The 26,114-nt window shown below is 40.3% G+C and overlaps 1 protein-coding gene across 7 annotated transcripts in view; it reads left to right on the top strand.

Moving 5' to 3' along the window:
- FILIP1 (filamin A interacting protein 1) overlaps positions 1 to 26,114 on the top strand; it is a 114,732-nt gene that overhangs the window by 83,217 nt on the left and 5,401 nt on the right. For 2 of the 7 annotated variants that reach the window (XM_027645029.1, XM_027645028.1), the window contains exons 2-3: positions 4,557 to 7,362; positions 14,245 to 15,768. In XM_027645029.1, the coding sequence (XP_027500830.1) occupies positions 4,672 to 7,362; positions 14,245 to 14,451 (2,898 nt within the window). In that variant the 5' untranslated portion in view covers positions 4,557 to 4,671 and the 3' untranslated portion in view covers positions 14,452 to 15,768. Of the gene's footprint in view, positions 1 to 4,556; positions 7,363 to 14,244; positions 15,770 to 17,836; positions 22,815 to 26,114 lie in introns of those variants that run through there. The other 5 variants (XR_003527911.1, XM_027645027.1, XM_027645026.1 and 2 more) reach the window with 5 other exon arrangements.

The raw sequence follows: 26,114 nt of genomic DNA, 5'->3' as shown, positions 1-26,114 counted from the left end.
CCTTATGGCCACCCAGAACACTCCAGCAAGAACCCTTCAGTCACTCTGCATTTCTCACTTGAAGGAGGAGATACAGCCATCCATGCCTCCTGACCTTCATGGCAGACTCAGGGATTCGCTTGCAGCAGACCAAAGCCCTGCCTGGGTTGGACACCACTTCCCAACATACCTAATGTGCTGTTTTACAAACTGCCTCTATGCTGTAACCCAGGAGTTCCTTGTACAAATACACTGACAGGATAACTAGACTTTCTGGCAGCTGAGGGTGTGGCGGGAAAAAAGGTATAGTGTTGACCAGGTTTACCATGCAAACCTGGAGTGATGAGCCCCAGCCTGAGTAAGGCAGTCAGAACTGGTAGGATGAAGCACAGGAATATAACTATAGTAAAAGAAATGAAGGCACATCTCTGGAGGAGTAGGGTTGTAGCTATCAGCATCCCATCGTGCCTCTGTTGATCAATTTGTAGCTGGTAGGAGGAAAGGGGAAGCAGAAAGACCTTGTGCAATGAAACCTAAAGGACGGAGGAGAGGGAGGGCCTGCTTACTGCCCATCCACTCTGCCTTCCTCCTTGCTGACTGCTTCCAACACACCATTCATGAAAGATGTTAAAACTTATTCCATAGTTGGTCTTCCTCCACCCTGGTGTCTGCTTTCTCTGCAAGCTGAGATTCCTTGTTGAAAGTCCTCAGTCTCCTACTTCCCCAGCATGGCTGCCCACAGACCTCCCTCCTGCTACCCTTGTCTTGAACAGCTAAGGCTGTGGAGGGATGCAGGAGATGCATCTCCCTATGCAGCATGGACCGCATGAGATTGCGTCGGTAGCTTCTGTAGTCCAGCATCCTGTGCCATGCCAGCCAAGCATCTTTCTTTATGGTTCAAAATCAGAGACCAGCATTGTCCTGGAGTGTTTGTTTTTAGCTGAGGCAGTTAACAGTTTGCACACAGTCATACCTAAGAGTTCACTACTTTATTTATCCAGTGCACTGCAAGGGGTAATGTGATCATCTTGAGTATTGGACACCTGTAGGGCACCTGTTCTTCAGATTCTGTGGGGAGGACAGATAGTAAGGAGAGGGAGAGACCAGCAGGACTCTCATGGCAACAAAAGATCATGTATTTGAGGAATGACCTGGGCTGCATGCTTTGACATGATACTTGTGGTAACCCATTGAGAAACACACAGACTTAGCAGTGCTGTCTGTAGAGGAGCAGGTAATGTGATCACTCTCTCCACACAGAACTGGAGCGTATCTACATGTTGGGGTCTAGATGCTAAACCCCTGTTTGTATCCAAACATTTCTTTCCCATCTCCAGAAACAACCACAAACCAAGACAGCAAATACAGGGACTGGGCTAAGGGTACCAAATGGTTGGCTGTCAGCATTTTCACTGTATGTAGCCCCATGTTTCATTATTAAAAAGGTTTTGTTTTGGTTTGGTTTTGACCTTGAAGGTGGGTGTTTCAACCTTTTGACAATCCAGAGTGTAGTTGCTCTGGATAACACGTTGAAGACTCACATGCGGGGAGTCTGAGAGGCTTTTAGTGTTGCATTGGAGCCCATGTGGTTCTGCGTTACTTAGCAAACATTAGCAGCAGCAGTCAGATGAGAAGCCTGGTAGTAAATCTGTTGTGAGGGTCAAGAAGGAACAACCTCACCTTGCAGTCTGCTGAAATTCCAGTTTAACCACTGAGGTATGAAAGTTGTACAAGAATGAAAAAGCGGAAAGCGAGAGCAAGCTTAAACTCAGCTTTATTTTGGTGTTTAGAAGTTGCACCAAAAAGGTGTAGAGTTTGTTAATTACTTTGGTAATTAGCACACAGATTTGTATGCTGCTTTCCCATTCACCCCCCCCCAGAAACAGATTTTAGAAACCGTTTCCCTAGACATGGAAAACAGAAGTATTGTCAAGTGTCTTCTCTGAAAGTTCACTTGTCAAATCTAAGATGGTGTACTTTCACCATGTTAAAGCTGAGGCAGGATAAAATGCTGCATGTTGCTTCCTACCTTGCTCAGCAGAGATATGATAGCAAATTCACTTCCATGCATTGGCACAGTTACAGTGCTTTGTTTTCCCAGAGAGGCCAGGCCAGTTAGCTCTCCAGCAAGGCAGTGAGAGGGCTAACGTGCTTTCTTCTCCTGTTACTCAGTCTCATGACTGGCATTTTTTTTTTGTCTTAGTTTAACAGATATTTGTTGGCTTTCTTGGCATTATTCCCCAGTAGACTCTCAGGTAATCACATGGGGTCATGTGTTGCCAGTGAATTATTTTGCACTCTGCTTAGCAGCCTGGATGGTGTATACCACCTGGAGCAACTGCTGGGTGAAAATCACACATGCATGCCTAGGAATTAAAAATCATAGGCAGTTTTCTAAGCATCTCTAGATAGGCTTTTGAGTGTGGGACAAGGGAGGCTGGAAACTTTCTATTATTTTCATTACTTTGGGAGATGGGTCATTTAGAGCACCACTAGGTTAGGGTATATTGTTCTGTCTTGGCAAATATTTTGTCAAAGGGTACGTACTATTTCTTTAAAAATATAGCCTGGGGGAGAGGAGGAAGAGTTCTTGGCAGAAACATTTACGTGAAGAGCAGCCAGGGAATATATTGCATGCCAATAAAGTTCCTTCTTCAATGTGAAAAGTGCATGCTTTGTGAGTGACAGTGGGTCTTTGTTTACCTTTTGATATTTTAACTTGACCCATCCACCAGCATGCCTTTTCAGTCCTTTCCAAAGAGATGCCAAAGCTAAAGAGAATTTTTTTTTTTTGAGAGTAATCTGTGACCCAGCAAGGTTGGCTGTAAGGTTTGTTTGTTTTTCTCTCTCCCCCTGGTTCCTACTATTCTCTTACTCCCACATTCTATCCGACTCTTGTTTTCAAATGTATTCTTTAGCCTTCTCCTTCCCTACCTACTGCATCCTGTGTTCTGCTTTCTGACTTCCTTCTCTTTTCTTATAGCTTTTCTTTCTAGTTCCTCTTTGTTCTGGTCCCCAAGGAGCAAAGAGTGAAACATTAACAGTTGCTGGAGTACCGAGTTAGTATGGCTGCTATGAGTTTAGAGTTCAGGTGAGGGCTTTGGGAGACATCCTGTGTGTATGTCATTGTGCCTCAGAGTCCTTTGCACTGCTTCATTGCTGGGGTAGCAGAGAGGAATGTTATAGCTGTGCTTCACCCGCTATCATCCACAGTCCGTCATTTAAGATAAAAATACTCATCAAAGTCTATCTTTGCTAAGATATGGATGTTCCAGTTATTGCAAGTCAGTTAACAGGCATAAATTGCTCTACTATTATCACTTTGATGTGTTTCTCATTTATAAAAAAGAAGCTGAAAAGCTTCAGACAACAGGGTAAACAAAGCAAGTGGATTTGAATTATCACGTCTTGATAGGGTATATGGGAGTTGTAGGTACTATGACAGTGGTTTGGAAAACACCATTTCACAGTAAATTCAGCGTGTGTACCTCTGTCTTTCTAAGTTGGAGTGCTGCTTTTGCAATAAAGCTCTTGGATTGTTAGGGCATACATCCCTGTGTTATCTGTACCTCTGTCAATTGAGGATCACCATCCTCAGAAATCTATGCTTACAACACAGAATCATAGAATCAACTGGGTTGGACAAGACCTCCGAGATCATCAAGTCCAACCCTTAACATGTTCAGGAACTTCCTCTGCTGATGTCAGTGTATCCTGAATATAAATCACAGGTATAAAATACTTACATTACTAATAATATCTCCATGTTGCATGGGTAAGGCTGGAAAATGTAGGTCTCTATTATCCTTCTGAGGATACATCTAATTTGTGTATTGTGAGCTTTTACAGTGTCTGAAAATACACCTTTACAGACCATATAGAGAAGAGCGTTTTTCATATGAGGTTAGCTGTAGCCAAAGGTTTGATTAGTCTCATCCTTGTGGTTCACAAAATCTACTAAATGGAAATGTGTTTGGAAGAAGAAACTTTTTAACATAACAGTCAGTGTGCTGGCAAATTTATCTTTCTGCTAATTTTGTGTGCCTGTGATGCCCAGATAGTTATCAGTTGCGTGCTAATGTAATCTTCCGTCCTGCTGGTTTATTTATAAACCAGGATTGGTCCGTTTATGTGTGGCTGCATATGGCAATTAGTTTTCACTTTTTATCTTACTTTACACATTTTTCTATATGCAAGACATAAGGAGGAATCCACCTTGTAAAACAAGTTTGATATAAATGGATTGGTGAGTAAATAATACCTGTTCTGTTGGAATACTATGTACTTTTACCAACATCATTCTAACAGAGAAATAAATAGAAAGAAATTAATATCTATATATGTATAAAATTTCACTGTGTTTCAGATTTCTAGATGATTTTATACATTTTTCATTTAACTTTTGTAATTTAAAATATTGGGTTTGGGAATGTAACTGCATAGGTAGTTATTCTGTGATTTCTTGCAAGACTACTTGAAATAAAAAAAGAAGCTAAAACAAAGGTGATTTTTAAAATGGGGAAATACACTCACACATATATATATTAGTTTAACGCATGTTTTCTAACTTGTTTCAGGTTGAAGAAACTTCTTGAGCAGGAGAAGGTCTATCAAGCCCGGAAGGAGAAGGAACATACAAAGAGAATCAATAAACTAAGAGAAGAACTAGTCAAGCTCAAATCATTTGCACTCATGCTGGTGGATGAAAGACAAATGCATATTGAACAACTTGGTCAACAAAGCCAGAAAATACAGGACTTAACCCAAAAACTAAAAGAAGAAGAAGAAAAGCTTAAAATTATTAGTGCAAAAACTAAAGAAGATGGACAAAAACTGATGAAGTTAGAGGCAGAACTTGAACACAAAACTTCATCATTTTCTCAAGAACATGAGGAGATGACTGCTAAACTGGGTAATCAAGAGTCACATAATAGACAGCTAAGGCTTAAGCTAGTGGGGTTGACTCGCAGAATAGAGGAGCTGGAAGAAACTAACAAAAATCTTCAAAAAGCGGAGGAGGAACTTCAGGAGCTAAGAGATAAAATAGCAAAAGGGGAATGTGGGAACTCTAGCTTAATGGCAGAAGTGGAAAACCTCCGCAAGCGTGTGCTTGAAATGGAGGGCAAAGATGAAGAGATCACAAAAACCGAATCCCAGTGCAAAGAGCTGAAAAATAAACTGCAAGAGGAGGAGCACCATAGCAAAGAGTTGAAACTTGAAGTGGAAAAACTGCAGAAAAGAATGTCAGAACTAGAGAAGCTGGAAGAGGCTTTCAGTAAAAGTAAGTCTGAATGCACTCAGCTACACTTAAACTTGGAGAAAGAAAAGAATTTGACTAAAGATTTGATAAATGAGTTGGAAGTGGTAAAGACTCGAGTGAAGGACCTTGAGACATCAGAAAGCAAGTTGGAAAAGGCTGAAATAAGCTTAAAAGATGACCTTACAAAGCTGAAGTCGTTTACTGTAATGTTGGTTGATGAACGAAAAAATATGATGGAAAAAATAAAACAAGAGGAAAAAAAGGTTGAGGGTCTAAACAAGAATTTTAAAGTTGAACAAGGGAAAGTTATGGATGTAACAGAGAAATTGATAGAAGAAAGTAAGAAATTTTTGAAACTGAAATCCGAAATGGAGGAAAAAGTGTCTAGTTTGACAAGGGAAAGAGATGAGTTAATTGGCAAACTGAGAAGCGAGGAAGAAAAATCCTCTCAACTAAGCTGTAGAGTTGACTTGTTAAAGAAAAGAATTGATGGTGTGGAGGAAGTAGAAAGAGAAATTACAAGAGGTCGAACCAGGAAAGGACCAGAGCATGGTTGTCATGAGGACAATAAGATTAAGGAACTCACCGTTGAAATTGAAAGACTGAAAAAACGCCTTAAACAACTGGAAGTGGTTGAAGGAGATTTGATGAAGACAGAAGACGAATATGATCAGCTAGAGCAGAAATTTAGGACTGAGCAGGATAAAGCTAACTTTCTTTCTCAACAGTTGGAGGAAATGAAACTCCAGATTGCCAAAACCAAAGCAATAGAAAAAGGTGAAGTGGTGAGCCAGGAGGCAGAACTGAGGCACAGGTTTCGTCTGGAAGAGGCCAAAAGCAGAGATTTGAAAGCAGAAGTTCAAGCTCTTAAGGAAAAAATCCATGAGCTGATGAACAAAGAAGACCAGCTTTCTCAGCTCCAAGTTGATTATTCAGTTCTGCAGCAAAGGTTTATGGAAGAAGAAAACAAAAACAAGAGTATGGGGCAGGAAGTTCTGAACCTAACAAGAGAGCTGGAGCTTTCTAAGCGTTATAGCCGTGCTCTGAGGCCCAGCATAAATGGACGAAGAATGGTCGATGTCCCTGTGACATCCACTGGTGTGCAGACAGATGCCGTAAGCAATGAAGCAGCAGAAGAAGAAACTCCAGCAGTGTTTATAAGAAAATCCTTCCAGGAGGAGAATCATATCATGAGCAATCTGCGACAGGTAGGTCTGAAAAAACCCATGGAGCGTTCTTCAGTGCTCGAGAGATATCCTCCAGCAGCAAACGAGCTTGCTATGAGGAAATCTTGGATACCGTGGATGAAAAAGAGGGAAACTGGGGCTCAGGCAACTCCTGATAAAGGAGCCCGGACCCACAGTAGTCCAGCACATCCTGGAGAGGTTGTCCTTTCACCAAAACAGGGTCAACCTCTTCATATTCGGGTGACACCAGACCATGAGAACAGCACAGCAACTTTGGAGATAACCAGTCCAACTGCAGAAGAATTTTTTTCAAGTACCACTGTCATTCCTACTTTGGGAAATCAGAAGCCACGAATAACCATCATTCCCTCTCCAAACGTTATGCCACAAAAAGGAAAAGGCAGTGAAAGTCCAATGGGCCCAGATCGTTCTATGTCTCCAGTCACTATAACAACGTTCTCCAGGGAAAAGTCCCCAGAGGGAGGGAGAGCACCCTTTGCCGACAGACCTGCATCGCCAATTCAGATTATGACAGTATCAACATCTGCAGCACCAGCAGAAATCTCTGTCTCTCCACAATCGCAAGATATGACCATGGGAAGAGCTGTCTTCAAAGTAACACCAGAAAAGCAAACCGTCCCAACTCCAATCCGCAAGTACAATGCCAATGCCAACATTATTACGACAGAAGACAACAAAATCCACATCCACTTAGGTTCCCAGTTTAAACGTTCTCCCAGTGCTGTACCTGATGGTGCAAGTCCTGTGATAACAGTGAGACCAGTGAACATAGCAGCAGAGAAAGAAGTTGTGACTGGTACTGTCCTTCGATCACCTCGAAACAACCTGTCCTCACGACCTGCAGCGAGCAAGGTGACAAGTACCATCACTATAACACCTGTTACAACGTCTTCCACCCGAGGAACACAATCAGTGGTAAGCAGCCTAGTCTCATGATGTAGTCTTCATGGTAAGGAGAAGGGCAACTCTGGTTTGGGTTTGAGACATCAGAAGGAAAATGGGTGAGGTGAGGAGAAACTCTTGACTTCCCTACATTTGTTTCAGATACGAGCTTAATTATAAAATCAGAATTTGCCTGATTCATATATTTTTGTACCACTATTGGATGCTGATATACTTTTGGTATTATCTCCTAAAGCAGTAATTTCCAGAGGAAGTCCCTTCAAAGTTACTTTCAAGTTATTTTCATAATGGCAATCCAGTAAAATTGCAAGTGAGAGACAGACGGACAAAGAATGATGGAGATGACAGAGTCGGAAATTGTATTTTTATTTTCTGTGAGTGCAATTCCTGACTTTTGAAAATACTCCTCATGTTTTTTAGCTCGGCTGGCAGGTCTTTAGACTGATCATGCAGGCTGGTGTTTCTTCAGTATAATCCCATTATAGTTATAATTCAGTTAATGTCTGCTCTAATACTGAACTCCAAAGGAATAAGTAAGCAGACATATTATCATTGCTTACAGCTCCAAGCCTCCTTCAGCTGGTGAATAGTAAAGCTCTTCTTGTTCCTCTGAACTTCTGCAAGTGCTGTATTACAATAGTGCTTCCTTTAACGTATTTTTTTCTGCTTTCTCTGTGGGCTTCTGTGGTGGTACCCCAGCTTGCTTTTCCTACTTCAATCAGTTTCTCACCTCTATCTTTAACCACAGTGGACAGTATTTATTGATAATCCTTCCCCCGGTTTATTGCTGGATGCAGTTTTGTGTTGCTTTAGTTGGAAATACCCTGGGAAAGAAGAATTTGACCGAAATAGAAAACCATCAGTACTGTATTAGTCCAAAAACTTACTGTTACTTAGCTAGACAGAGTCTGCAACAGATGCTTAGGGGAAGATTATTTTGAGTAGGTAAACACACAGTAATGTTTCCCTCAGCGTCTGTTCCCAGTTTTTGGCAATAGGTGGTTATTTCTTTCTGAACCAGGGCCTGTAGCAACATCTTTGTCTTTAATAGACCGTGGCTGAGTATTCTTCTATTTATTCTTTAAATTACTTTTTGAACTCAGTTATACTGCTGTTTCCACAACATCATGGGGCAGTGAATTCAGTTGTGGGCTTTGGAAAAAATGCTCTTTTGTTCAATACCTTTTATGCAATACCTTCATTGTTTACAGCCTCTTTCTTGTATCTTGAAAAATACTGAATAGTCATCCCCTGTTCATTTGTCCATGCAGCTCAGGAGTCTACAGACCCCTACAACACGCCTCTTCAGCCATCTCTTTCCAAGCTGAAATATCGAAGTGTATTTAAGATACACTTCCACACCTTTGCAGAGAGGCTGCCATTCCCATTTAAGCCTTCTGACATTAAGAAAACTTGCATTCATCATACAGATTTGTTTGGGGTAGCACATGTGCTGTCTCTCTCCCCATATATGTAATGTATTGTTGTACATTTACTGTACAGTGCTTTCCTACATATTAGAGGCAACTGTTCATTTTTTAAAAAGTCTTGAATTAATTAATTTACAAACTCCTTTGTCTCTCAGAAGCTTGGAAAACTTGTTTTTAAACTTTTTTTTTAACTAGATGTCTGTCTACTGTGATGATGCACTGAACCATGGCAGACAAAACTTTTTTGTTTTGTTTTTTTCTGGCTAAAAATTGACTTCTTTCTTCATCCTTCCTGATTTGGAATGTAAGGAAAACAGTTCAACCATAGGATTTACTTTATCTTATGCTTCCCTCTGCTTTTTAATGTCCCTAGTTAGATGAGCAGGCAACTTCAAACAAGCCCAAATGTGCCTTTTCCTCCCCAGCCTCCTGCAAAAAAAAAACAAAAAAGAAAACAAGTTGCATATTCTCCATTTGTTTTGCAAATAACAACTTTACAAAACAGTCAGAAAAAACAAGTATCTGATCATTTACTCAGTAACCCTAGCAGAAACCAACATTGATACAATTTTGAGGGTTTAAGTTAATAAAATCAAACAAGACAAATTGATACACAGCTGCTTTCTTTAGCTCACTGGGTTTAAGTTTTGTCTTAATGTTCCTCATACAAGATGCTTTGTACAATGTGCTAATGCAGTGCCAAGCTACAAAGGGGAAGTCTGAAATTCCTAGCTCTCATCTGTTCCTATAACAGATTTGCAGTTACTGTATTCCTGTTTGAAAACATTTAGTTTTCCCCATTTGAATTTATTGAGTTATCTTCAGTGTGCACACACAGTACTTTTAAATGTTCAGCCTGAACTGTGGTGTCTCTCTGCATATGTGAGTCCAAAACCAGAGTCTGTGATTTCATTGTGCACCCTCATGATTTTTGAATCCCATGAATCCCATGGATTAAGAGGGGTTCTGGTTGCATTGATTTACACTGACATACTCTATAGAGTATCTAGAGATTTATATTTTATTATATGAGACCCTGTCCAAAAAGACACAGGCATCTGAAGGAGAACATGAGAAATTTTTGAGCATTTAATCAAGAAGAATCAAAAAAGGCACCCCTCAGTGACAATATCTCCACTGGTACCTGGACTCACTGGACTCAAATGTTTTGGAAGTGCTTCATGTTGTGCCTGCTGGACAAGCCCAGGGCTGGCCAGCTGAGCAGCCCGTCTCATCCCAACAGTCCCACAGGGGTCTCCATGGTAGGAGCTGATGTGATGGAGCCTATTTGATCAGTTGGATTGAGTTCTGCGTTTAACAGAACCATCACCACTTTGATTAAAAAAAAAGAAAAGGAACCAAACCCTAAAATGATAATTGCCTTTTCTATGGCAGCCTATGGATTTAGACAGTTCCCACAGAAATAGAAAACGGGGCTTGGTTCTCCTTAGCTTGATTAGAGTCAAACACACTCCTAGGGAGATACTTGAACTACCCTAGCAGAACTAGGAGATTATTTTTTTATTACAGGTGGACCACAGAGTATATGGAGACCAAAATGAGCCTGAAACTGTAGCCTGGTTGTTAGTCTTGCCTTAGCACATTGGCCCAAATTCCTGTTCCCTGGACAGTTCATACAGTTTACAGTAAAAATCCCACAGAATAAAAACAAATATTCTTTGTGGACAAAACCCCAAACAAACTGTGGTGCCTATATCCTGTTTTTTTGATTCAAGTCTTGTATTTGGTTGTAGGATTGCTGGTGAATTTGGATCTTCTTTGGCTACCAGGATAGGTGTTGGTCTTATAATCACATAATCCCTGTGCTCCCCACCTCCTACAAGCCTGACATCAGTGCCAGCTGTTTATGCTGTCAGGCTCCACAGTGACTTCAGTGCCATGCAAATCTGCAGGAAGCAGAAGGAATCCTGGCTGCAGCAGAGCCAGCGTAGTGGCACAGCACCAACCATGCAGAGCGTCCTGTGACTGGAGCAGGAAGGCACAGCTGAGAGGCTGTTGGGTGCCAGAGCGAACTAGACACACATTTATGCAGCTATAAGGCTACTTTCATTTGGGCAGCATTTAGTCTGAGGTCGGCATCTAAATGTAGCTCTTTGTAGGTGACCCAGATATGCTCTAAGCATCTGCTAAGAGCTGCTGGAGATCCAGGGATCAGCTCATTTGCCTGTGCAGAGGTGTGTGGTGGTGGCTGTGTGTCCTGTGGCATGCGTGTCATGAGGCTGGGAGGCAGCACAGACCTGTACCTTTCTGCTATGGCAGCTGATGGGACACCTCAGATGGCACAGGATGCCTCAGTGTGGGCACCTGAGCCAGCCTGTTGTCATCAGTCCCCTTGTCATCACTGAGGCCTGTGTGCTGGCTCCGTGGAGACTGGAGCGTGATTTCAGCTGGGACATGGCTAGCTTCAGTGTGAGCTGAATTGCCCACTGAGGTCCACTGACTGTATTGGCTACTCCAGTCCCACTCTTTCAGGATGCAATTGCCTAAACATACTTTTTTAGTGTCATTTTAAGTGCCTGCCTAACTTCCAGCTGCTTTATCAGAGACTGCATGTCTCCTTGGGTCCTGCGGCTTATCTGCCAGCTCTAGGTTGAGTAGCCCAGGGCATCTCAAATTACACTAGGTGACTGTTAGTCACTGAACTGAACCATTTCTGCCCAGGGCAAGCTGGGCCCTGATCAGATCAGGAACAAAAGCTGAAAATCACCTTTTTTCTTAAAATATTCCAGAAGTCAATGTGTGCATGAAAGCACTGGTGTGTGTCAGTAAAATGCACCAAGCAAGATCTGTTACAAACTACTAAAACATGGTAAATGTTTTGTACATTCAGATTGCTTTTCTTCCTTTAATGGGACTGTCCAGCCTTATTGCAACTTCACAGGTTAATAAAACCAGCCAGTGTCCTCGGTGAGGGCTGATGATTGACTAAACCAGCTCAGCAGTTGTGTGTGTTCATCCCGCTCTCAGTAATGTCTTTAGTAACCTCACTCGAGTCCCCATGGTGTTCCAACACCGCATAATGCCTCACTAGCTCAGAGCCAGCCCACATCACCCAGCATCCCATGGGGTCTCATCTTGTGTGCTCCATGCCAGCTGTGTAAGAGATCCTTTCTGTTTGGACCCACATTCCTGGATCAAGCAAAAGGCAGCAGCCTACAGACAAACAGGGCTGGAAGGAATGGCCTAGAGTTTGTTTCTTGGAAGGAATGACGAAGAGACAGACAGCAGTGTGGGTTTTCTGCCAGACAGGACAGACACAGGGGAGAGTGTCCTCTGCTTGCCTGCCCCGTCACGCACCAGAGGGGACTGCAGGCTGGAGAGGCACCTTTGTGCCATTTCACTTGGCAAACACAAAATACTTTAGCAGCTGCGTGTGAAGCAGGCATTAGCTTCCATAGGATGAACATGTTAGTATGCTGTAAGGAAGGCAACTAAGAAATTTAAACCAAGTTAGAGTTCTTTTCAAAGTGCTTTTGAGTGATTTAGGCTTGAAATGAGTAACTTGAAAGCAACCAAATCCTCAGTTAATAATTTACATGTGAATAGAGCTGAAGAAATGCCTGAGATTCCAGCTACTCCATTTGATTGCCTCATGTTTACACACTGTGGAACTCTTTCAGGGAGCACAAGATGTTTGTCATTTGGGTTCCCTGGGATGTTGACATATTTTCCAAGGCTGATGGAATGCATTTGCATGTTTTGCCCTACACAATTGTATGGGCCTAACTTGTTTTGACATCTACATGTGAGTTCCATATTAGCCTTTACACTGCTATTGTAAATGTTGCTTTTAGTTATTGAAAATGGCTTCCTTCCTGTCAAGCAGACTGCATTCAAGTTTTCCAATTGTGATTTTTTTTGAGTATACACATGGGGTTTTGAACTGTCCTTAGAAGATTAAGGAATGGTTTTCCTTTGCATACTCAGGATGCAGACCGAAAGCTCTGATGCTACTGACTGAAAAATGTTGGAGAGAGAAAAGTGCTCCTTTGTTGAGCATTTTTACAAGCATTTTTTAGTAAATATGCAAATACTTGTTGCAGCTGACATGATCACTTAATCGAATCTATTTCAGTAGTTTAGTTTTATTTTACTTAAGTGTCATAGGTTACAGGGTTTAGTAATTTAGCAGATGGGCCTAGCTAGAATTCCAGGATCTTATAAGAATTGTTCTCTTTCATTAGATCAAAGTCTTCATCCATTATCTGAACAGAAAACAGTCACATATGAAAGTCAGCCGAGACACTGAAGTTGTCACCATGAACATTTGTGTCTGTATTGCACACTGCAGGAGATAAAGCCCATTTTCCTTTCAGGATTGTCATGTTTAGAAGTATTCTCTTTAGGTCATGGTTCATAGGGGGTAGCTTCCAGTTTTGACCTTGCAGAGTACGTGCATCATTATCTGGCCAACAGAGATAGAAAATGCAATTGGCCCTTTTGAATCTTTTTATCCTATCCAAGTACTCCTTGTGCGTTTATAGGGTGGGATTCAGTTGCCTAAGCATATGAACTGATTGCAGTTTCAAAGCTATGGGATAGCTCTGACCTGGCCTCCGTCTCAGACTCCAGAAGGGCACATGAGCCATGTTGGGTCTGCCAGCCCCAGACCAACCACTTAGGCCATTTTTATATATTTTTTTTTAATTCTGAAGTACTCACACTTGAGCATAAGTGTGCTTGGTAGGCTGTTGGCCAGGGCAGCAGATTGGCAGAAACAGTAAAATGACCATGTCCACATTGCCATGAGGTATCCCTGGAAATCTGGGATTACGCCTTCACGAGAGTTCATCAAGTTGTGGGTAGGGCTAGAGGGGGAGAGCCTTTTCCTTCATCCTTCCTACCACAGTCACAGGAAAAGGAAATCCCAATCTTTGCTCTGTCTCTTTCTCTCAACCCCCCTGCTCTTCCAGTGCAGAAATAAGTGGGCCCAGACATGACCCCAGCATACTTTGTGAAGTAAAATTCAATTTTATCTATAATGCTGAGCTATCATGCCCCAGCTCTGAAAATATGGCAGTTACCCTGGGTTCAGTGTTAGCCTCACATGGCTATACTGTTTTGAGGACCCTTGTTAGTCTCTGTACACAATGCTAATGTTGTACCTGTCTGACAACTAAGCCAGTGTTCTGATATCCTCTAAGGTCAGCCTGCACTGTGTTGTGCTGTGGAATGGGAGTTTTGCAACGATTCCCATCCTGATCCCATCTTGATCCAAAACACTGGACCTCAGATTTGGGAAACTCATTTGATCTTGACTGTACCTTCAGCCATATTCTAGCAGTATGTGCCACAGCCAGATTCCAAATGTGAACATTACTTGATTTGGAATAGTGTTGTTTTAAGAGATAAATGGAAAACCAATGAAAAGTGTAAGGTAAGAATATATGAGAAGAAAAAGTCCTCCATTCATGGCATTTTTCTCTGTCTCTCTCTTTTGCAGACAGGCCAGGATGGGTCATCCTCGAGACCTACACCCACCCGCATTCCTGTGTCAAAAGGTATGAAAGCAGGAAAGCCAGTAGTGGCAGCCCCGGGAGCAGGAAATGTGACAAAATTCGAGCCTCGTGCCGAGACTCAGTCTATGAAAATAGAACTGAAGAAATCTTCAGCCAGCAGCTCTGCCTCCCTGGGCGGGGGTCAGGGCTGATGGCAGTGGCTCAGGGGGTACGTTCTGCAGGTTTTACTGCTCCCATGGAAGTCAGCCCCCCCGTCTGTGTAGTTCCTCACGTTTGCCTGTACTAATGAAGCCCTGCAGCTGTCACTTACAAAAAACTAATAAGTGTGTGCACTGACTACTTAAGTAACAATATCCTTTTGTTTTCTTCAACTCAAGTTTAAAAAAGGGAAAAAAAGCCATCATAAAGGCAGTTCTTGTATGCCAGGAAGATTTTCAGTCTAGGAAATGAGAATGGTGCAGCTAAACTAGGTTATTAATCTAGTTCAGGAATTCTTAATGATGGACTTGGTCATTTGAAGGAAGTTCAGTCACTTTTACTGGTTGTCTTTCACCTTAGCAGATCACTTTCCACCTTTGCTACTGCATGGGACACTTTCCTTCCTGCCTGTGATCACATTATTGAAATGCCACTTGGCCTAGGGAAGCAATGTCAGGAGACAGTGCATTTGAGGTCCTGTTTTACTGAAAGCTAGTACCTCAGCTGTGGGAGGGAGGGGAAGAGAGAAAAGATGGGCACTGTGTGACCCGCCTTCTCTTGAGGAGCCTCCCATCCGAGTCAGTGTTTCTCAGTGGTGAGGTGCTTTCTCAAGATAGTTACAGAATTCAGGGGCAAAGGGATGTAGCACAATGTTTGGCAGCAGCAGTGTTAAGCACCAATTTAATTCTTCCAGAGGGGATTAACATTTGTAGACAGTACGCAAAACCAGGTCCCTGACTTAGACACACTGGGTACTGCCAGCTTAGTGCTCAGATGAAGCTACGTGAGCCAAAAAGTGTTTAGTCTTTAGCAAAGCTGAAGAAACACTGATCTGGCTAAAATCAGTACTGTCCATTTATGGCTGCTCCAAAGATCACTAACACTATGAAGCAAGTCACTCTGTTGACTTGACTAGGTTTTCAGTTGTTGTTTTCTTTGTTGGGATCTTATATTTAAACCTTAGTTGTCAAACATCTGTATGTCTTAGAGGGGAAGTCAATACAGACTGCTGGTGGCAGGAATTGCTATCTAAAGGCACAGCTCAGGCACAGACAGTGAAAGAGAGAGGGTTTGATAAGGAAGTTAGTCTCATTTTTCAGTTCTGTATAATATGTTGTCATAAATACAGACTGCCTCACAATACCATGGTGATTAATTGTTTTTCCTTCCCTCTTTGTAATTTCCTCATTTATATGCTTGCATTTTTTAAGCATGTTTTAAGGAATTGTTCCAGCATGGAAATAGTGTGGATGCCCATGATTGTTATGATTTTTTATTTAATAACAGTAAAGTTATTAAAGGACATTTCCATTAAGCGATCAATTTCCACAGAAGAAAATCTCAGCCAAAAGAAATGGAGCCAAGCAGACTGATAAGTGTTGGGTTTAAAGTTTGTATAATGCTTCAACCATCTCAGCAAGCTGCGAAGGACCCAGTGGTTGAAACAGCTTTCAGAAAGCAAGGCGGGAAGACCACCCGTAAATAATAAATACAATTCACAGAAAGGAAAATGCACCAGTGGGTGAAATATGAAATGGCTTTCTGTCTAGAAGAGATTTGATGGAAGAATCTGTCACATAAAGTCAACAAAATTATATTCATCCAAGCAGTGTTTAGTTTTCAGTCTGTGATTTGCATTACTCTCCAGTTTAAGATCCAGATATAGCAATTAGCTGACCATAAAGCTGGTATTTTATTATTTGCATGAAGGGCATTTTTTAATTTGCCACATCAAAAAAGAAGTAGGTTTTGGGGTTTTTACATATGTAGCACCTACAGTACCTGTTAATTCCAAGGTTCTGGTTCCTATGACATCCAAAAATCAGATTAATATTTGTAGTATTTTTCCTAACACCCTATTCAGTATTTCAGATAAAACTTGGAAACTGGAATTATCAAGCAATGTGAGTTACGGTTTCAGAAATACATCAGATGCTCTCAAGTAATTCTTATCACTTGAAAGCCTCAGTATGTCAATAAATTGTTGCTGAGATCTTACTGTTCTTGTTGTAACACGGATTTTTTAACAGATGTTTGAAGAAAACACATTTTTAAGAGCTTTTTGCTGGATATTCACTCTAAATACTGGCACTGAAACAAGTCTTAAGGTCAAAACAGTCATTTAAATAATATTGTGAACATGAGCCCCGAGCTAATGTGGCTTGATACAGTGATGAACTACAGCTGCCTTTTAAGCCTTCCTTATGTCAAAGAAACTTAGTTCCTTAGTTAACTGTCGCTGCACTCAAGGCGATGTTCTGTGCGTGCCTGTGGTTGAAAAATTTGGTTTTGTTTGAGGTCTAAGAAACTAATTCACCTGAAGAAACAAGCCAGCCGCACAGTACCTGAAGTCCAGGGCACACAAAATGGTTCAACTAGAGCCAGAACTGCAGGCACAATCTGGGGATTGCTCCTGTGGCGTCAGTAGGATTTGATGAGACAGATTTGAGAAATTCCAGACAGGTCAGACTGAGGATCCTGTTATTTTTCTGAGGGGGAGCACAACAAAAAGGAACTTTTGCTCCACAGTAGAAACCTAAAGAATCAGGCAGCTGGTTTAACTGTTAGCTAAAAATAGATATTAGTTATAAATTTTAACATCTGTTTTAATTGAACTTATCCTTGTTTCTTAAAGGTAGAAGAAGGTTAAGATGAAGAAAAAAGAAAGCCTATAGTTCAGAAGTCTTAAAATTTGAAGTGTAACTCTCTGTATTATATTGGAATTTCCTCCAAGTCTGAAGGCAATTATGTTTAGTGACTACAGTAAGATTCTCCATTCAAGAGGTCAGGTCCAGAAGGCAGTTTAAACAACCAAGTCTAAAGACAGTGTCTAAGCCCCAGAGGCATCCTGAAGATCTTCCTGATGTTCTTCCACTGCCTTTGTCTAGTCAGTGTTTCTGTTGTGAGTTAACTCTAGCACTGCAGCCTCTGAACCTCACCAAGATCCATAATCCAGGTATTCCTGTATTTCTTCTAAGAGCTTCTATGTCAAGCCACAATTTCATGGTCACTTAAAGTCAGGATGTAATCCCACACTGGAGTGAAAAGCTGTAGTCCTGTCTTTGTCATCTCCAGCCAAGAAAGTGCTCACTTAGTCACTCAACATGTGGTTGTCCCTTGAGCTGGCACAAGTGTTTGAACCTAACTGGGGAACTGATCTGAATTAAAAGGAATCTGGCAAAACAAAGGAAGGTTAGCTTCAATATAGCTTAGTTCCAGGCTCTCAGGCCAGAACAAGAAGGAAGGCACAGGAAACCAGGGGCTGTTTTAAAGTGACTGGAATCATGAATGCTTCCTAGTAGATAAATACCACAGAAATGCAGGGGTAGTGCTGCTTATTTTAAAAAGTTTTTGATTGAAACCTTTTTTCAAATGAAGGAGGCAGACCCCTCTTCCCAGCAATACCTGAGGAGACTCAAACTCACATCAGCTACAGGCAGGTTCACCAATGGCACTGACAGACTGAGGGGGGGAAGAAGGTGGCATTCTTATTCCCTCCTTTGAAGGCTGTGCTGTTCTGCATGAAGTGCTTCAGTATTCACTGAACAGAAACAAGTGAGTGGTTGAGTGGTTAGGATATTGAACTAGGAGGAGGGAGCCCCCCTGTTTTCATGTCCCTGTTCCAAAGGCTGCCTTTGAGCCCAGCCTTTTGTGAAAAAAAAGCTTATAAGATGAAGTGTCTGTGTTCGTCCATCATTCCATCTGTCCTTCCCTGATGAATAACACTGAACAGATCAACCAATTTCAACCAAACCTAACAAAGCAATAGGGGTCTTCAGAATAAGAAGTTTTTCCAGTTTAATGAAAAGTGTGGCAGAGAAGAGGAGCAAGATCTTAGCAGTGCCCCACTGTGTGGAAGAGTAGAGCATGAGCTCACCTTCATACAGCATCAAAGAATGAACACAAGAGAGTGATGTCAGAAGTACCACAAGGACAAGCTTTGTTCAAACCTCAGATTTGACAAGGCAACAAAGAATCCAACTCTGATACACCAATCCATGGGAAAATACTAGAGCCTTTATTTATAGGGCTTTTTTGTATTCTACGTTAGTGGATTATAATGCAGATAACAAGCTTTCCTAAGTGATCATCTGGAATCACTCATCCTCATATTTTCTCGCTCTTACCTTTTTCTCTGTCATTTTGTTTGGTTTTTATTTTTTTAATGAAGTGGAACAATTTCAATAGCAAAACACACTCAACTCAGAGTCATAATGATAGCTAAAATGGTTCGTCAGGAAACTAAGGTGGCTGAGAACCAGTCTTTGCATTTTTAGTCGTTTTCAACATCAGCTGGAGAGATATCCTGTTTTGGCTGATGGCATGGCCATATAAGCAGTTGTGATAAGCCAAGCAATGGAAACATAGGACAGCAGTAAGGTGAAGAGGGGGAAGAGCAGGGAAAATGCCAATTCCTTCATGAGCAGCACACATGGACCGAGAAGGTGCACCCTCAGTACTCCAAGTGATCTCTCTGATTTTAAATTTAGTTCCTAATAAGTTTTTTACTGTGTTTCCTACGTTGGATCCCATCACCAGAATTACTGCTACATGTGAGTATTGCTAATGTAGTCATTAGCAGATCAATACATTTGAGTAAGTGTGACTAAAAATGAAGGAGCACAGAGCTTCAACCGTCATGCCTGAAGGATTTCTCTCAAGATTGGTAAACATGCTAAGTTAATGGTAGAGGAAAAACAGATTTTCATTTATTTTGCCCACTGTTTTTCCTTTTGTGACACCCATTAGTGTGAATTTTGAAAAATCAAACAACACTTTGTGGTTCTTCTGAATATGTCCACAGAATCTGCATGTTACTGTATTTAAACCGCAAACCACTTATGGCTAATAGTAATTAGGATCATGTGAGTAATCTCTAAAGCCACATTAATATATTGATTCATGCCAACTGGATGCCAAGTCATAGGTCACTGCCTGAAATACACTACTCATGTTCAAAAACATGCTCAATATTTACGTGAATATTCAGTAATTCTGATCAGATGTGGAAGAGCATGTCTTTAAAGAGAGTAAGCTACTGTCCTGCTGGGTTTCAGGTACTTGGCATAAACCGCAACAGTCAGGACAATTTTAAGACCAATTATATGTTCCCATCACACATCAGTGGCCAATTTCACTGAGTTGCTTTGAAATACGTAGTTTGTTGGCAGGAGTTTCTGTGAGCTCATCTTTCAAACTTGTTTTCATTTAGGGGAATGGCTTTTTCCCCTAACATCAGTATGAGTTATCCTTATTCCCTTAATTTTGCCTGAGCTCCCTCAGGCAAATTTATATGCAACATTTCTCATTACAGATGTTAACTTCACTTTGAATCTTACTCTCTACACACTGCTCTTCACCTGGCTTTTTTTTGAAAATGCCACCAGGGTTAACTACTGTGAGGTTCAGAACTATCAGCTCTGGGAGTCAGGTGTGAAACACTCAGGTGTGAAACTCTCATTGGGATTTTAAAAATAGAATTACTGATGTATGTACTCTTCTGTTGCTTGGGCATGTGCTGTCTGTTGCACATAGATTTTTGTATTATCTGGTGTTACTTGTTTGTATATATTGTAAGAAGAAATTAAACTTTGTATGTTAAAATGTCAGTTTATGTGCTTCATTATATGAACTGGTATCCTGATGTGTTTCCTGGAGAAGTTCTGATTTACATCAGTGGGACTGAAAGCAGATTTAGCTGTTTCACGTTAATTGTCATGAAAATCAGTTGTTTAAGTTAATTAATAGCTCCTGGAACTATTCACATCTATAATGCTAAAAAAAATTATGTAATCATATCATTCTGATATAATCATATTCCTACAGAGGCTGGTCCAAAAGAACTCTTACAAAATGTGCCCTACTCTAATTTTAGCTTAATAGCTGCTCAGACACCTCTTTTAATAACTACAGTATGTGTGTGTGTGTAATATATATGTTTATATATATGTAAGCATTTCAAATACAAACAACTGATAGACAATTATTTGATTTTTTAAAAATTGTTTCTCCTACTCTTATGCAAAATTGCTATATTGGGCCTGTAGGAGGAAGACTGATTGAGAAACCTGCTGTAGTTTTGCTGTTCATTCAGTGACTGAGCCTTAACAAGGAGTGTGATATTTTTCTGCTACCCATTTAGTTTTTAGAATTTTGTGTCTAAACTCCATATTAATATATAATGTGCATAGTGAATATTAAGAAATTAATTGTTTCATTTAGAGTTCACATGACTCCCATTGAAATTAGGGGAGAGTTTGCCTGAGGTTACAGTCTGATATTATATAAATGCAGATTTTAACATAATATTTCACAAGAGCTTCAAGCTAGAACAGCAGTGGTTGTAAGGTAAATTCATACAGTAGTCTGTGATTCTTTCACATTCACTGCTCAAATATGGTAGAACTGGTATACATATCTAAGATGTTGAAAATCATTTGTTAATGATAAATTGTATGGAAAATAAATCCTTTCACTCTGGGAAATTCTATTATTTCATTTGCTTTAACGTATTTTCTTGGATGTTGCCTAAGCACTGCTTTTCTGAGTCAGGAATCACCATCAGCACTGTGATCTGCCATCTAGTGGCAAAGTTCTGGCACTAAGAGTACATGGAAAATATTTTCATTTTTCTTTCTTCTTATGATGTAACTTAAACATCTTGCAAATATTAGTTAGGAAGCAAACTGAAGCAGAAGTCAATAAAAATGTCAAAGGCAATAATGATTTGATTAGTGTCATTTCTTGGGTCGTGTAAATCTTGAAAAATCTTAAGACTGTTAAAAAGGGAAGAAATCTTAAGAAAAATAATTTCCTGCATAAAACACAATTTTTCAGAGAAAAATGTCATTGATAGCTAAATTCTTATATTAAAAAAGTGTAAGAGCCATGTATATAGAATAGAAGAACAGACCAGGTCATTAGTACTTCAGCAGAGCCAGGGATTAATCAGGATCAGGGACCTCCTATATTATTTATATAATATATATATAATATATATAATATAATATAAGTTAAATCCAGCCTTTCAAAGAAAAGGCCAACACTTAGTTTTGCATACTGTGGCTGAAATTTATCCCCATTAAAGTCAGTAGCAAATTCAAGAAGACTTGCTGAATAAATCCAGCATAGGTTTGTAAGCCAAGTTTAAATAAAAAAAGTGAGAAATGACCCCATACGTCTTCCTCATCTCCATTTCCGAATTGCCATCAGATTTATAATGGATTTACTTAGGGTACAAGACATCCAACTCCAAGTCTTCCTTGTGGAACTGGAACTTTAGTGTCCCTGTGGTTTAATCCGTTCAACTGTATTTCTCTTTTCCCTATGGATGACCAAATGATAGTCTTGACATTGAAGTGGAAGCCAGGGGGCTCTGGGCCCTAAAAAGGAACTAATTTAGTTTCCCTCTCTAGCATTAAACAGGACAGTTTTATCAAGCAGCGATGTGAGGGTAAGTCTGTGAGACGTTTCTAGAAAAATGCCTAGCACTGCCACTGTAATTGTTCTTCTTTAAAGTAACTTGCAATGAATGCTTTTGCAGTTTCATAAACCCAAATGTTTTGCTCTCTTTTCTTTTAGAGAGTGTCATCATTCACCAGTTACGCATGAACTCTAGATGAGTTACGGCCCCGCTAGAGCTCCCTGTGTGCACTACCCTCCGCGCCCGTGGGATGGATCACTGTAAAGCTCCCTGCCATCAACACCAGGGTCACTTGTGCTACTGACTATTCGTGGAAGTATTAGTGCTTCCATTAGATTTTATATATTTTTTTCTCTTGGTAGGGCTTTAAAAATGAAGGGCCTTGCTGGCATTTTGAAAGTACCTAGTCAGAGAGAGAGAAGCAGTCTTTCTGCCAGCTGAATTTCACTTTTATTTGCAAAGCCTAAGGCATGTGCTTGATTTTGTTTGATATTTGCCATATAATTTATTTTTATAATACACTTTGTAAAGTAACTGTCCCAAAGTTGCAATTCCTGTTGCTCATGGCGCATTTATTTGTAGAATACACTGTTAAATTTGCAATTTGATATTTTTGTAATAGAGAGTATGTAAAGAAAAATGTAACTACAGCAATGTTTTGAGTTTAAATGGAAAAGTATTCAGCACTGCTGTATGGAATTTGTACTATTGCAGAATATTTCTTGCACTGTGTGATGGTTTGGCATAAAATTAGGTATTAAAGTCCAATGCCTTGAAATACAACCAGATTTGCTCATTTTAAACAGTGTAAGCCAGTTTTTAAAGCTGTGATTTTTTTTAATGTAAAGTATGTTTTTACTTCTGCCTGTACCAAAAAAAGGTTGATTTTCATTACACTGTAACTAATAAATTTTCACAACTATGCAAATATAATCAAGTGTTTGCATTTTAACTCCAGTTGCTTAAGGCTGGCAGTGCTCATCTGTGTATTTGTTTATGGGGACAGAATTATGGGTTTGGAAGTTCCTTTTTCTGACTTGTGTCTCATATGGTGTCACAGTGATGTACAGAGTAAAACTGATTCATGGTTTGGATGGTTTGGGTTGGAAGGACCTTAAAGATCATTTAGTTCCTAACTCCCTGCTGTGGGCAGGGACACCTTCCACTAGACTGGGTTGCTCAGAGCCCCATCCACCCTGGCCTTGAACACTTTGAGGGTTGGGGCATCCACAACTTCTCTGGGCAACCTGTTCCAGTGCCTCACCACCCTCACACTAAAGAATTTCCTCCTAATACGTAATCTAAACTGTCTTTCAGTTTGAAACTATTCCTCCTTATTCTGTCACTACATGCTCTTCTAAATAGTCTCTCTCCATCTTTCTTGTAGGCTCAGAAATTAAGGAGAGGGATGAATCACTAAGCTGTTAATGACTTGATTGTTTCTAATCTTGTGCATCACAGCACTGGCAGAGATTGTTTGACTGGTACAGTCAGAATCTTTAGTCCTGGACTAGCAGGACTGTAAAACTTAGACACCATGCACTCTGCACATGCTGAAGGGCCCCTTTTACACTGGTAGCTGTAGCTTCTCAAGTAGCATCCAGAGAGTTCTGTGGCAGCTATACTTAAGATGATTTTTGAATTAATTATATCTAAAACTACATACAACCCAGGCAGGGTCTTTTTTTTCTTATACATTGCATAATCAATTATTTTTAATATAAGTCACTGGCACATATTTAAAATACTGCAGATTTTTTAACTGCAGAAGCTACTGGGAGAAACTACTTTTTTGGAAGAGAAAATGGTGATGCTTGAAGAAGATGTGCTGTGAGATGCCAGAAAGAGTGCGTTAACTCAGCATCCCACTGGGATGACTAGGTCAGTCTGTCTTCGAAGCTGGAATATTGCACTGCTGTATATTCAATTTGATCTCCATTAGAGCCATGGGAGCTGTTTTTCCTTCTGTAGAAGGAGTTCTGCAGCAAATGCTGACATTGTAGAGAAGCAGGATATTCTGGGATCTGCTTTGGAGTTGATCTCCATTGTAAAGAGTTTGCTAATACCGCTATACTGAGGAATCAAAATAAGTGCTGCTTATCCTGGCGAAAGAGTAATTTTGTTGGTATATCTTATGCTTAGCTAGTACACCATGTTTTTTAAGGAGTGGATTTTTTTGTACAGCAGACAGTGTATGCCAATAACATAGCTATGTCTGTAGATCATAATGTAGAGCAACCCAAGAACAATTCCAGCTTTCAGAGAGCAATACAGCTGAAGTGAATAAAGTTTAGTGTGTGCCACACAGTGTTTACTGCTCAGTAGAATGAATATTGTAGTGACCCAGATCTTCTATTTTCAAAACATCACTTTGGAATCAAAACCTATATGTGTTAAGATCTACACTGAGCTCATCTGGAATGAAATTCCTGGCTATTTGAAAGTGATGGTGATACGTCTGAAATAAACTTCAGCTTTTAAATATGAGTAAGGCATAAGTAAAATCATACTCTGAAATTGAATCTACATTTAAAAGGTCCAAATCAAAGTAGAAAATATTTTACCTTGTCTAGATTTTAATATGAAGCCACTTCAGTATGAGTGTAAGTTTATGATACCTAAACAAATTGCAAATACATTAAGTTTTTAAGCTTCACAAAATAAAGGTTTGTTTAAAGCATAAATACTTCAAGATATATTTGAAATAATTTAGATTTTAAAATAATTTTGATGAGCTGCAGCACTTTGGAGTAGGAGGCTGGTGATTTCATCTTCAATGCATTTATGTTCCTGGTCAATTTTTTACATTACCTTATTTGGATATGAATCTAAGACAAATAAGTAATAAAAGTGCATTAGCCACATAATTAGCCTGTATTTCAGAGACACTCAGGAAGAAATCTATTAATATAGACTAAAGGTGATTAATTGCTGCAAGTATTGTCATCCTAAAGGAGGTAATCAGGAAGTGCTTTCAGACTAAGACAATGTAGAGGCTACCTTGGGCTAAAGATATCAGTAGCTTTTAAGCAATAGAAAACCAGTGAAAGATATACTTTTCTCTTAAAGATCTCTTCCTGTCTGAAGAGGACTGAAATACCTCTGTGGGTATAGTTATAGGTGATAAAATACAATGTTTCGATCCATTAAAAAATCTCAAATACTTTGATTTCTAGGGAGAAATTATGCAGCCTGTGAGTTTTCCTTGCTGTGAAATATAATTGGACAATTTTAACATGTCCTTTCTTGCCAGTCCTCTCACACCTGGCAGCATCAGGTCCCAGCTTCCCAATATCACCTCTCAGCTATCCTGCTGCCAGAGAAATTTCTTGCCATCTCTCAGCACAGATTTACAAGCAGTCTTATTCCTTTGGGATCCCAGGTTGCGCTTCCCTGATTCGCTGTAAGGCTGTGGGACTAAGTGTTGCTATAGCTGAAGGTGGTAATGGAAAACAGAATATAATAAAGAAAAGGGTGATATTAGGGACAAGCAGCTTAGCTATGGGGAATGGAAGCAAAAGGTGGGGCCCACAAGATAATGGAAAAGATTAACTAGGAATGAGATGTAGTTTTACCACGGATGACACGAGGAATATGATTAACTTTTGTACCCTATACAGTTTTTTAGTCACCGAATTAATTCTTAAATTTTAGATGCTTATATGTCTAAATTCCCTATGCTGTCTATGACAAGAGGCCTTTTGAGCCTCCGCAGAGGCTCATTTGCACAAGTCAGTTGCTCCCCCCAGTGGTCTTGGCTGATACTCTTGCTGTTCCAGAGAACTAAAAGGCATTTATTTTAGGGAAACTGTTCTACAGGCAGCTAAAAAGTCTTAAGACTGGAACTACATGCTTTTAAAGTTATTAAATAATTCTAATTATTTTCCCCTAAAGTCAAGTAAATACATAATACTTGCTGAAAGTGGATATTGGTTACACTCTAGAGACTACAGAGGAAGGACTACAGAGTCCTCACAAAGAGTAATGCAGAAGTGCCAATAAAGTGAGAAACACGGACTTTCAGTGTTGCATTAGGGTAAGGAAAGCCTCCTAAGGCAGGTATTCTGGGATACAAATACATATTCCCATACTGTGTTCCACAAGATGACTGTTTCTTCACAGGAAGGGTGTTAAGCATTGGAGTAGGCTGCCCTGGGAGGTGATGGAGTCACCATCCCTGGAGGTGTTTAAGAAAAGACTGGAACGTGGCACTTAGTGCCGTGGTCTTGCTGA

This window comes from Corapipo altera, unplaced genomic scaffold, assembly GCF_003945725.1.
Source record: "Corapipo altera isolate COAL_440 unplaced genomic scaffold, ASM394572v1 2, whole genome shotgun sequence".
In the NCBI taxonomy this organism is placed as follows: Eukaryota; Metazoa; Chordata; class Aves; order Passeriformes; family Pipridae; genus Corapipo; species Corapipo altera.
The sequence above is the reverse complement of the archived record's forward strand: the minus strand, read 5'-3'. Positions and strand labels throughout refer to the sequence as shown.